The following is a 14,047-nucleotide window of genomic DNA, read 5'->3' as shown; positions in this document are numbered from 1 at the left end:
TAGACTTATGAACGAATGATTGCACGGAAACGAAAGACTCACTAATCAACCCCGAAGTCTCGCTCCGAAGCGAAGTACGGACAGACGGTTTTGTTTTGAGTTTTCCACGAAGTAAATTGAGATTTCTTGCACATTATATTTTGTTGTGTTTTAGTTTAATCTTTTCTGTCCTGTTATCTTAATTATTAACTCGTTAAAATAAAGTGTTCTGCGGCCAATGTCTGTGATTGAAAAAAAGCTTTAGGTAATCAAGGCAAAGATTAATTAATGATTCAAATTTTCTGATGATTTATTTTAAAATGTGAACGGTAAATCGACCAACAATTTAATAATAAGCAATGTTCTCGTTTGTTACAACAAGCTTCGTTATTTATTCCCATCTCGTGAAATTATAATACCATTCCGCGTGACGCTAATACAAAATCAATACTCGAAAGCTTGCTAGCTTGTGTGTATCATTTGTAATTGAAATAATGAATTTACTTTCAAATTAAATCGATATTCTTATATTGGAGATAAATATGTAAAAATATATATAAATAAACATAATTTTAATGAAGTTTTCCATAAAAGGCGGCAGTTTTTGAATGCAGTACAAAACTGCTCCGCTAGAGGTCGTGTCAATCCTGACGTTTGGTTGGTGCGTGCGCTTGCGTGAATCACTTCACCGCTGTCCACCCACTTCAGCCTTCAGTTCGCGCGAGCTTCGCGCTATTGCAGCATCTTGGAAAAGCTGGTGTTGGGCTCTACGGGAGCCCTAAAAATATATTCGTGGAGTCAATAATTTATCTTGTGGATTCGTCGCAGTGCAGTGTATTGCCTTGTGTTGTGTAAAAGTGTAGTGACAACTCGGGAAGCAGGAGCAGTCACATCGGCGCCGATCGATAAAGGCAGTGATGGCGCAACAAAAATGAGTCAAGGAGGGTCGAGGAGGCCTTACTCCCGCGGGGGCCCGCGGTGGCACCCGCGGTACAAGGAATACTGGGATTATGAACAAAACTACAGGTTGGTCAATTGGAAATCGATTTTACATTGAGAAAATTTTGTCGCAATTTTTTTACTAATTGGTCGCATTACTTTCACAAAGTACATAGCGCGTACAACACAGAAATATAAACAGCTTGTCAAGCAGATGTGGTGTGTGAATAGTCACACGACATCTGCAGTGTGCAGGTAGTGTAGTGGTAATTTTCATTTTTTTCTTAAATACGTTGGTACCTTCAACGTGTGAGTAATTTATTTATGATTTTAACATTGAAGTCACGCTCACAGTTAGTACAACACTATGATTAATATAATAGCTGTGGACTGATAAGGAAACGCATGATACTGGTATAATATCACAATAACCTGTGCTCATGGGGGTAGGTGGAGACTATATCTTGACTATTAAATACAAGAAGGGTCAAAATTGTACCAACCTGTTAACTACATGTCTGATTAAAAAAAATTGCTGTCATTATCATCAGACCTACAGACAAGAATCATCGGGTTGCAGCCACAGAATTTATAAGCGGTCTATCGGATTTAACGGAGAGATTACAATAGCTTTTTTTTTAAATTGAATACAAGGTATCACTTATTTCTACGTCAACATAACTTAAGTATATCTAATACTGCTTCCAAAGCACAGGTGTAGAAGAAGTGGCGGAACAAACTACACTGCATTATTTTCACCAGAGGTCAATTTACAAATATGGATCTCTTAAATCTCTAGTATAGTCTACTATAAAAAAAATTGTATGAACAACTCATGTTTACCACTAAGTTAAATTTTCTCATTTACGGCAAATTGAAATATAATGCTTCTGGCATTTTTGTGGCATAATTAAGTTATAGAGTGAAACTTGGTCTTTCAGTCTTTTCAAGACTGTTGGCTCTGTCTGCAACATATTTAATAAAGACGTATTATTGTATGTGGAGTAGGTGGCTTTTTACCCCGGAATAGCACTCCAGAATAGCCCTTTGGCCACTAAATAAAAAAGAACTAAGAAAAACTAAAGGAAATATTCGTATTGAAATCATTAGTTTTACATTCATTCATGTTTCTTAATGTAGACAATGTGCATTCGTCCACGATTTATATTTAAGAGATCTATATTTGTAAATTGACGTCTGGTGAAAATGCTGCAATGTAGTTTGTGCCGCTGCTTTTTCTACACATGCACTTTAAAAGCGGTATTTGTTATAATTAGATTTAAATGATGTGAGGTCAATAAGTGATACCTTATCTCCAATTTTGAAAATTAATCTATTCTATTAATGCTTTTTACTGTGTTCCCTACATTTAATAATGGGAATACTCCAGCACTTTTACTTGGTTCATTCATCTAGTGTCTACAAAAAAAAAACAACTTTGTGATTGTCACATAGACTCTGTCTACCTGGTAAGGGATAAAGATTATTGTCCATGCTGTCTGCATGTTTGACATTGGCAACCCTTCGTATCCCGATGCGTACGCGCAGATATTTCTATGTTGGTACGCGTCGCATCCGGGCGTATATTTAGGACCCCGAGGGCGATGACCCCAAGGTCGCTACCTGCGCCCGCGCACATCGTACGTTTAGTCTGCCGGCTCGCTAGGCCACCCCCCCAGGTTTGAGGCGTTTTTGTACAGAGAATATGATTACACTGGTCAACAAAATTTTAACTTTGTCGTGCCACACGGACTTTTTTGATAATTTTTACTTTAATTGGTGATTGTAAGAAAAAATAAACATTTAAAAAAATTTGCTAGACAAGGATTTTATTCTATTGAGTAATTTAAAATATTAAGGAAAAACACAGATCTCGTAAATCAAAAGTTATTTTTTTTTATAAATGACTTAATAATCTAAGATTTTCTTGAATATTTAGCTTCTGGTTGGTCCCTTTTAATTGTCCAGCAGTAATCTGCTAACATATTTGGGCTCCATTTGCCCTGGTACCGCTTTTCCATATTAGAAATGTCCTGATGGAACCTCTCACCGTGCTCGTCGCTGACAGCCCCTAAATTGTCAGGAAAAAAATCCAGGTGCGAGTCTAAGAAATGGATCTTAAGTGACATGTTGCAACCCAATGCTTGATATGACAATAATAGCTCGCTAACCAACTCTCTGTAGCTGTCACTCTTGTGGTTACCCAAAAAATTTGCAACAACATTTTTAAAAGCCTTCCATGCAGATGTTTCTAAATCGCTTAATTTTTCTTCAAATCTTGAATCTTTTATTAACTCCCTAATTTGAGGGCCAACAAAAATACCCTCTTTTATCTTTGCATCACTTATTTTAGGGAATTTTTCTTTTAGATACAAAAATCCACTCCCATTGCGATCCATTGCCTTCACAAAATTTTTTATTAATCCTAATTTGATATGCAATGGTGGTAGAAGCACATTATTTGGCTGTACAAGGGGTAAATACTTTACGTTTTTTTGCCCAGGAATTAACGATGCACGCGTAGGCCATGTTTTTTTTATATAGTGATTAGTTCTGTCTCGGCTATCCCATTCACATAAAAAGCAGCAAAACTTTGTATAACCCAGCTGAAGTCCAAGTAATAGTGCAACAACTTTAAGATCACCGCAGATTTTGAAGGAATATGTACTGTAATTTATTTTTTCAAGTAAAAGTTTCATATTTTCATAAGTTTCTTTCATATTTGCAGCATGGGCCAGAGGTACAGACGGAAACTTATTTCCATTATGCAATAACACTGCTTTTAGACTTGCTTTCGAAGAATCAATGAATAAACGCCACTGAGAGAGATCAAAATTTATGTCCAACATTTTCATAATCTCATTTACGTTATTGCAAAACACCAAATCTCCATCCTGAGAAAAATACGTTCTGAAGTGTTGATCACGGTTTCGAAAATAGCTAACTTTTGTATTATGATGTAGCAAATTCCATTCTTTTAGACGTGATCCTAATAGTTCTGACTGCTTTTTTGACAAATTTAAATCCCGAACCAAATCATTTAGGTCTCCTTGAGTTATCAAATGTGGCTCGTTTACAATTCCTTTTAACTCAAAGTCATCATCCCCGTCAACACATTCACTTGAAGTGGACGGTTGTGAATTGTTCTCAACAGAAGTAGTTGCAACTGGTATTAGTTCTGGCAATTTTTTACAATGAGAGACTGGTCTTATAGCCGAAGATAAGTTAGGGTAAATAACTGTGGTTTTTTTCTTGTAATTTATACCTTTTATGTCTGTGAGACAAAAATAGCAATCTGAAACGTGATCTCGCTGTTCAGTCCATATCATGGGTACAGCAAACGGCATAGGTCGTGCACCTTTCTTCCAGTCAGTTAAATTTTTCACACACGTTATGCAACAGACATGAGGGGCCCAGGATTTGTCTTGATGGGCGACAGAAAAACCAAAACATTGTTGATAACACTCCAACACAAGATTCGTAAAATTTCGTCGTTGTTTTTTGAATGTTAGTTCTCCGCAGACATAACAAAAAGAGTTAGGATCATTATTACACTTTCTCGACATATTCACAGGGTTAATAAATCACAAAAAAGGGTTCAAATTCAACAACAAATATTTTTATAAGGATTTACTTGTAAGCGTTTTTGTTAATTTACTGCCGTAGTACTAGTTATGAGTATTACCGTATCACAACAAATATGAGGCTAATAGACATATCACAGCTGTGATTTAATAATGAGGGTAGACTGATAAAACAAAATTAGCTATCAAAGTTCGTGTGGCAAAACCAGTGTTGACCAGTGTTATTGGCTTCGTTTTTACATTACTAGCAACCCGCTTCGTGTTCTCTTCCCTTTGCTTTGCTCCTTAAATTTTTTAAAACTAATTTTAGGCAGACCGTAGTATAAATGGTAGATTAGATTAAATGGTGCAGAATACCAGAAGAGTTATGAATTGGATGAAGAAAAAGTATGAAGTCTCTGCCTACCTGATTATATTTTTAGGTCAATGTATCCCCATAAAATTTGGTCCTTCGAGCCGGATTGGTCAATCCTGGAAACTTTTTCTATAGGTTTCGTTTTTGTTATTTTACTGTATAGTTCTAGCTATTTGGTATGTTTCTTCCTTAATAGAGTTTATGAAAGGATGTATGCATTGTTAAAGATACTTTAAACCTACTCTTATTTTTTATACAATACAGTTCAAAATTGTAAATTACTTTTAGGATATTTTTACAGCAACAAAAAGCGCTTACCTGCGTTATAATAAAGTGCTGTTTTTGTGCTTGCTCCGAACACGAATGCGGGTCTTAAACTTTTTTGGTATCCCGAGGGTTTTAAGTGTACTTACCTTAGGGACTCGGAAGTTTTTGTTCTTCTACCCAAGCATATTGTAAGCATCTGAAAGATTTTAGACCTGGTCCGTTGGCCGAAGGGTTTCGATTTTCTAGGTATTCCGTCGGCGATAGCAAGCAAATGTAAGTATCGTGAAAGTTAATGAAATAGCGTTACATACATACCTACATGTGGACGTACCATATGCAAACAAAGGTTTAATAATATCGTTACTGAGCGATGTCTGTACTTGAAAGATATTGCCAGAACATCACATACCTATTTGGTATTTTTTTTTTCAAACATGTCGAAAATGTGATTTTTAAAATTTGTGTCTGTATGTTTGTACTAGCATATCGCGAAAACTATTGTTCCTGTTCGTATGCGGTCTTTTCTGATGTATTAAGCTTAGTCCTACTTTGAAACGGGTATTTAATTTTTTTTTGTATACTGGAGCGTTAATTAAGAACAAGTTATGAACAGAGAGAAAACAAAATTTTGGTAGTTACAAAAACAACAAACTAGTAACTGGTTATTAAACAAGAAAAAAAATACATTTATTTATCTGGTTTTCAAAGATTAGCTACGATCGTTGATAAAAGAGTCAGGTCAAGAGTATCCAAAACCGCCGAGCTTGCGAAGAGAATTATGTATGTGGATGAAGCGAAAGAAGCGTGCAAGTCGAAAAATTGAGTCTCTGTCTACCTTGTAAGGGATAAAGACGTGATTATATATGTATGTGTGTGTGAATCAGACGTAAGATCACGTTTCCGCGTATTATCCGGTCTCGGCTGCGTTGCATTGTCTCACGTGAAACCATATAGGGAGCTCGTGCAAGGACGAGCGGCCATGTTGTGTTCGCGTCTCTACAATGTTGTTTTATTATTGACTAGATTTTACCCGCGGCTTCGCCCGCGTGCATATAGATCTATCTTGAAAAAGCAATGAATTAAAATTTACATACATACATAAAATCACGCCTCTCTCCCGGAGGGCTAGGCAAAGACTACCTCTTCCCACTTGCCACGATCTCTGCATACTTCCTTCGCTTCATCCACATTCATAACTCTCTTCATTCAAGCTCGGCGGTTTCGGTTACTTTTGACCTGACCCTTTTACCAGGACGAAAATAATTTAACGCCATTTAACAAGAAAGCTGAGAAATAAGCAACTCTAGAGGGTTCAATCTAAATGTTACCAAAGAATTCAATTAATTAAGTAGGTACTTACTTGTGTAAATTATATCAATGATTGTTTATATGGCCGTGTGGATCACGGCACCAATAAAAAAATTAAAAGGACCACTACATCTCGTTCCCATGGATGTCGTTAAAAGCGACTAAGGGATAGGCTTGGGATTCTTGGTATTTATACACTTGGGATTCTTCTTTTAGGCGATGGGCTTGCGACCTGTCACTGTTTGAATCTCAGTTCTATCATTAAGCTAAACAGCTGAACGTGGCCTATCAGTCTTTTCAAGACTGTGGGCTCTTGTCGGGGTAGGCAAGGGATATAGACGTGATGATATGTATGTATGTATTGTTTATATGAATAAAACGAAAAAATATCCGATAATAGCACGTTAATTGTGTTGGGTTTTAATTTTTAGTATTTGATGTTATAACAGCAACGGAAATACATATTGTGTGGGAATTTTAGCTTTCTAACTAACACGGTTTATGAGATACAGCCTAGTGATAGGCAGACGGACTGACAGACATCAGAGGCCGCACCTTTTAAGTATGGAATCCTAAAACTGTAATAGTAAATTTCCCAAATCAGTTTTTATTTTCAGGGACTATTCTGAAACAAGCGATTTTCCGGTAGCACAAGTGCATCATTTTTTCTTTTCACTAGTTAGTAACTACTGGCGTGGCGAGGTCACTACCACGTTTTCCTGGTAGTCCACCCGTCCATACTTACGGCACTCCGTTATGTCCAACTGGTTTCAGATTTCCGTCATCGACTTTATTAGTTTAGATATAAAGTTGATTTTCGCTCGATTTAGAGGGCCGTTTTTGACGTGGGAGTTTGCCGAGGACCGTTGTGTAGTGGGGTGAGAGTAACATACATAATACATACATAAAATAACGCCTCTTTCCCGGAGGGGTAGGCAGAGACTACCTCTTTCCACATGAGAGTAAAATGTGAATTATTATTTTTAATGCAAGTACCAGAAATTTGTTTGAAGCTTCCCTTCTGTGGGGATTACCAAAAAAAGAGAAAGCGTTACACAGGAAAATCTAGTTCAGTCCAAAAGTGTGGTTAATTTCTTAAAATGGGTCTGTGTTGTTTTTGGGTTATTTTTACAAACAAATAATAGATTCATAATATATTTTTTCGTTAGCGCGGGCTGAACTGTATTCCTTTGTTGGTGGCGTTAAAAACACGCGGGTGGAGCCGCGGGTAAACGCTAGTATTTTTTACGAAGAGAAGATCCCTCTTATTTTTTATGAATACCTTATCAGTTATCGTGAATTTGACTACCTAGCGGATACACGTGACTGCATTAGACACGAGGTGTAGGGTAGGCGTAAGATTCTCAACAAATATATACATACACACGGGACAAATTACACAGATTGAGTTAGCCTCGAAATAAGTTCGAGACTTGTGTTACGAGCTACTAACTCAACGATACTATATTGTATAATAAATACTTATTTAGATAATCATCCAAGACCCAGACCAATCAGAGAAAGTTCGTTTCTCATCATGCCCCGACCGGGATTCGAAACCGGGACCTCCGGTGTCACAGACAAGCGTATTACCGCTGCGCCACAGAGGTCGTCAAAATAATCAACAAAAACCAAGGGTACAGGAGCCTCAAAATGAGTGACCCTCGCCAGAACGCAAGCATTGAGCTGAATGACGACCGGTGACCACAAGGCGTTATGGCAAAACCGTGACAAGGTCACGCGAAGCAGGTCGCAGTTTTTGTGGTGGGGCGCGTGGAAACGTTGGCTGAATATTTTCTATTTTGCATGGAAACTGCCACAGGAGAGAAGTCACGGGTTCGAAACTAGCTATTCATAATTGTGCTGTTAGTTCCCGCCTTATTCCGGGTCTGGCGCACATTTTGCGAAGTGTCCCACCCATCCATACAAATGGATTGATAAATGCACGTTCTAATAATACCATTAAGACGTATAGTCACGTCTCTATCTCTTACGGCGTAGAGCCAACAGTCTCGAAAAGACTAAAAGTTAAAAGTGCCGGGAACCACACGGAACTTTGCAATTGCAATTGATAGATTATTTCATTTAATTCAGGTTAGTCCATCGCTTAAAAGAAGAATTCCAACTTTATTCACCTTTACTTTGATCGACTTTTACGATCTACACGGGAAGAGAAGCAGATGGCACAAACATTTTTTTCAAATAGGCATCGCCTTAAGACAAACCCTCGGAGATTCATGATTCATCGATGTTACGAAACGTTCGGATCTCCTCAACACAGAGCTCATGGTCCTTTGAATCGGATGCACAGAGCACTGTGCACCTAACGATTGAACTCCCAATTTGGGTCAAGCCCTTGAGTCGGGTCAGCGATGGAGTAACCAATCGTGGTAATGAATGGAAAGGTGGGTTAAGGTGAAACCGATGTGTTGGCGGCTTGTTATAATGATCATTCGTGCGTAGTGTTGGCGAACTATCGATAGTTTAACTATCGATAGTTGACGGAAATCACGTATATCGATAAGCCTATCGATACTGTTGATAGTATTTTCGATATTGATCTTCTTTATTTTCAAGGGTAAACTCGGTTTGGATAGAGCGTATGTGGTCGAATTGGTAAGGTGCCCGGTTAAAATGCGTGTAGCGCAAAAAGGCACAGGTTCAAATCCCACGTCGGCCGTGTACCAATGATTCTTTTTTCGAAGCTTCGTTTATTAGTTTGAATACTACTCGATGCTATTACGCTGAGGGAAAACATCTTGAGGAAACCTGCACATTAAGGCAACTGGATGTGTAAAAAGCCATGTATATATTGCTTTTAATCATCTACCGATAGTCTTAAGATAGTTGGTTATCGAACGACAACACTATTCGTGCATTATTGCTGCCATAGGCGCCATGTTGCTTTCAATTTGACGGGTAATTAGTTATTTTGTAATCACGTGACGATTCATCGTTAAATTTTTGCGTTAATGATGAACTATCTACCTAATTGATTAGAACGTTGGAGTGGAAAGTTCTAGTACGTACGTATTACCATTCCTTAGTCAAATCGGGAACTGTCTTGCAAATGGTCAGGTCAAGAGTACCCGAAACCGACGAGCTTGTATTGTGTGAGTTATGAATGTGGATGAATCGAAAGAAGAATGCAAGTAACGTGGATAATGGAAAGATATAGCTTCTGCATGTACTCCGGGAAAGAGGTGTGATTTTATAAAATAACTAGCTGTGCCCGCAACTTCTTCCGCGTGGAATAGTTGGATGTATAATTTTTCCCGTTTTTTTTTTCACATTTTCTATTATTTCTTTGCTCCTTTAAGTTGCAGCGTGATGTTATATAGCCTAAAGCTTTCCTCGATAAATGGTTTATTCAACGTAAAAAGAATTTTTCAATTCGAACCAGCAGTTCCTGAGATTAGCGCGTTCAAACAAACAAACAAACAAAATCTTCAGTTTTATAATATTAGCAAAGATGATTTTCTACAGTGTTAGAGCTGGTGGAAAATCACTCTCGTTGCCTAGCCTTATCCCAATTCTTAAGGGGTCGGTCTCACAGGGACCTGAACCAAACACCCGATAAATTTCATCCAATTTAACATCTATTGTGTTACTTTCATGGTTCATCTTAGATTCGGGGTGTGACCGCTTCATCTTCTAAATTTAATTTAACTATTGTCTAACACACACACACACATACACATATTATTAAGATGTATGTATGACGAACATACACATGTTGATGTAGGTCACACGCGGTCGCTTAGTAACAATAAGTGCATGCGTGCGCTGACGCATTGTGTGTTCGTCTATGATAAATGCATTATCTAGACAGAGCCGTGCCGAGTACAGTGCCGTGTGGTTCCCGGCACCAGTACAAAAAAGAATAGGACCACTCCATCTCTGTCCTATGGATGTCGTAAAAGGCGACTAAGGCTTACAAACTTGGGATTCTTTTTTAGGCGATGGACTAGCAACCTGTTAATATTTGAATCTCAATTCTATTATTAAACCAAATAGCTGAGCGTGGTCTATCAGTCTTTTCAAGACTGTTGGCTCTGTCTACTCCACGAGGGATATAGACGTGAGCATATGTATGTATGATGTAGACAGAGCCAGCAGTCTTGTAAAGATTTAAGCGCTACTTTCGGCTGTATGACATAATGATGGGATTGAGATTCAAATATGTAGTTACAGGTTGCTAGCCCGTCGTCACAAAGACGAATCCCAAGTTTATTAGCCTTTTACGACATCCGACATATAAGGAGTGGTCCTATTCTACAGTGTCAGAAAACACACGGCGGCGTTCTATTTGTTTGTTTGTAAACTCTTTATTGCACATAAAAATAAATGTAACAAAAAATTGAAAACGGTCATTGGATTTGGAAGAATATGAGTACAACTAGCTGTGCCCGCCACTTCGTCCGCGTGGAATAGTTATAATGGGCATCATTGAAGCCCTCGAGGATGATTAATTTTCCCCGTTTTTTTTCACATTTTCCATTATTTCTTTGCTCCTCATAGTTGCAGCGTGATATTATATAGCCTAAAGCCTTACACGATTAATGGTCTAATCGATTCGAAAAGAATTTTTCAATTCGGACCAAGTAGTTCCTGAGATTAGCTCGTTCAAACAATCAAACAATAAACTCTTCAGCTTTATAATATGTATTAGAATAGACATACATATACATACATTATATATAGGCGCGGCAGACCTTAGATTGGCAGGCATTAAGAGAGGAATCCCAAGTCTATCCCTTAGTCGGCTTTTACGACATCCGTGGGAAAGAAATGGAGTGGTCCTATTCTTTATTGTAATGGTGCCGGGAACCACACGGCACTAGAATAGATGGAGGATTTATGCCAATTTATTTGTCTGCTACTACTATCGTATACATTTCCTTTATCTCTAGCGCTGACACCCTCGCTGTGGACCTTCGGCAACCGGTTGCGCCACCAATGCCTGCCGTGAGAACCACCATTGTGCGGGTTAAAGCTTACTCAGAGTTGCGAAGTGTTGGTGTCGTGATTATTTCTTCAATTTGTACATCTTCCTTTGTGAAGCTATTACATGGTATTGTAAGGTATACTTAGCTGACCAGCTTGTATGAAATGAGTAAGGAATGCCGTGTGGTTCCCGGCACCGATACAAAAAAAAAGAATAGGACCACTCCATCTCTTTCCCATGGATGTCGTAAAAGGCGACTAACGGATAGGCTCACAAACTTGGCATTCTTTTTTAGGCGATGGATTAACAACCTGTCACTGTTTGAATCTCAATTATATAATTAAGCCAAATAGCTAAACGTGGCCATGCAGTCTTTTTAAGACTGTTGGCTCTGTCTACCCCGCAAGGGTAATAGACGTGACCATATGTATGTATGTATGTAGTTAGGAATGTGGACGCGAAAGAAGGTATCGTGGCAAGTGGTAAGATATAGTCTTTGTCTACGTAAAAAGTCCGTGTTCAAGGTAAAGTCCAATGTAATATTTGTACTGATGAGTACGGATTCCGAGCACTTAGTAGGCCTCATCTTGCTTACCACTAGGCAGATTCTTCGGTGTTACCTTTTCCCACTTTCTACGTGGGGTCGGCACAGTATGTAAGTTTTTTTCAATTACTTCTGTCAATTGCCACCCACTGGTTACTCCCTTTCTCCTCATACTATCCTTTACGCCATCCACCTAATAGGCAGATTGAGGTCGACTTAATATTTTCGCGGACGGAATATTATCGCTGCAGTCCAGCTTATCTCACAGTCGGGTTTACAACGCGCAATTGCATTGCGGCGTCTTGCATAAACCGCTCACGCAAAATTGGTGCCGTAACTATTTTGTGACGTCACGAACCATTACATCTGAGTCTCATATTCAAAGAGTATGACTGTCTTTTAGTTTGTAGCTTCAAAATTGGGTAACGTAAAAGAATTGTCATACCGAATCGATATTAATATACCTACCATGATCCAATAAGGATTCGGCCTTCCAGTAAAGTTGTAGTAACCAGACGATGATAGCTTTGTGTGAAAACCTGAATTGCCTACTCTAGAATCGTGGTCACAGACAGACAGAGCAGAACCTCCTTCTAACTGGGAATAACGCCAATTGTATGAAGTAAACAGTTACTTGAGATAATAGTCGTGTATCTTTAACGTCACAACTATATTGGTACATGACGTTCTTGTTTATATCGTATTTCGAGTACATACATACTTGTAAAGGCATCAATAATGCTTACTTCATGTTGCTCACGATCTCATACGGAAACTAACGATATAAGCTTATACCAAGCCCAATTCCGTAGAAACAGTAAGTTTGGGGTAATGACATCAGAATAGCACAGCCGAATTCCAATAGCGAACCGACAACACAACAAACGCATACTAACGACCGCCTATTCAATTTACCAACATAACATACTATCAGCTGTATGAAGTATGGAGTTTACAAACAGTGACGTCATCGCGCAGGCGCGCTCCGCCCGCACGTGCCCCGCCACACGTGTAGTGTCGGCAGACATCGGAACCCCTCGGCTGCGGTCGCCGAGCGTGAGCGGTCGATTCACGAGTCTCCTCGTCTCGTGTTCCGATAGCATTCCAATTTTAAACGTTGTTTTTGTTTTTTTCACGACTGGGTTGTTAGGTGGTTGTTCGCAGCCAGTCCTGCCTGTTTGAATATCAATTTGTTTTTTTCGCTAGCTTTTTGGCATGGTTCATTCTCTATTAAAATCTTTATCGTTCTAAATAAAACCAATGTCAAGAAGAGTAAAATAGTACTCTACTAATCATCTGCAACGAATTCAAATTCAAAATTACATACATACATACATATGGTCACGTCTATATCCCTTGCGGGGAATACAGAGCCACCAGTCTTAAAAAGACTGAATGGCCACGGTCAGCTATTCGGCTTAATGATAGAATTGAGATTCAAATAGGTTGCTAGCCCATCGCCTAAAAAAGAATCCCAAGTTTGTAAACCTATCTCTTAGTCGCCTTTTACGACATCCATGGGAAAGAGATGGAGTGGTCCTATTCTTTCTTGTATTGGTGCCGGGAACCACACGGCAAATTCAAAATGTTTATTCATTATTATAGGATACTTCATATCTCTTAATAATTGTCATATCTTTTGGTTTCACAACATTGGTTGACGTCAAATAAGTGACTTAAAACTAAGTTTACTGCTGTATATTAGATCAGTGATATCAGCTTATACGCACCTTCAATACAAAAACAGTGTAAGGCAGTTTTCATGACAACGGTGTTAACTTGTGCTTGTCGACGTTTTTGTCGTCTGTTCTGACAGAGACGACAAAAATACCCACCGAACTAACCCAAAAGCAATTTTATAAGTAAAGTTTGTACAATGTGATGTCACCTATTTACGCTTATATCTCCTCGCCCAATCTTCATAAAATTCCGGACGCATTAAATCTAGTTATGAGTAAGTATGATATATTATGTCCTTCTTAATATGAGTAAGTATCGACATACTGAAAAGGACTGAGTTCGGTGGTCGAATTGGTTAGGTGCCAGGTTAAAATGCATGATGCGCAGAAAGGAACAGATTCCAATCCCACCTCGCTCATCCAATGACTACTTTCCAAGTTATG

General features: G+C 38.6%; 1 protein-coding gene across 5 annotated transcripts in view; it reads left to right on the top strand.

Annotated features, from left to right (window-relative positions):
• The first annotated feature begins 680 nt into the window (after positions 1 to 680).
• LOC106130058 (RING finger protein 44) overlaps positions 681 to 14,047 on the top strand; it is a 50,356-nt gene continuing 36,989 nt past the window's right edge. For all 5 annotated transcript variants that reach the window (XM_060953117.1, XM_060953119.1, XM_060953116.1 and 2 more), the window contains exon 1: positions 681 to 1,005. In XM_060953117.1, coding sequence (XP_060809100.1) covers positions 911 to 1,005 — 95 coding nt within the window. In that variant the 5' untranslated portion in view covers positions 681 to 910. The remainder of the gene's footprint in view (positions 1,006 to 14,047) is intronic.

This window comes from Amyelois transitella, chromosome 31 (genome assembly GCF_032362555.1).
Source record: "Amyelois transitella isolate CPQ chromosome 31, ilAmyTran1.1, whole genome shotgun sequence".
NCBI lineage: Eukaryota > Metazoa > Arthropoda > Insecta > Lepidoptera > Pyralidae > Amyelois > Amyelois transitella.
This window is presented reverse-complemented; position numbering and strand designations above follow the sequence as displayed.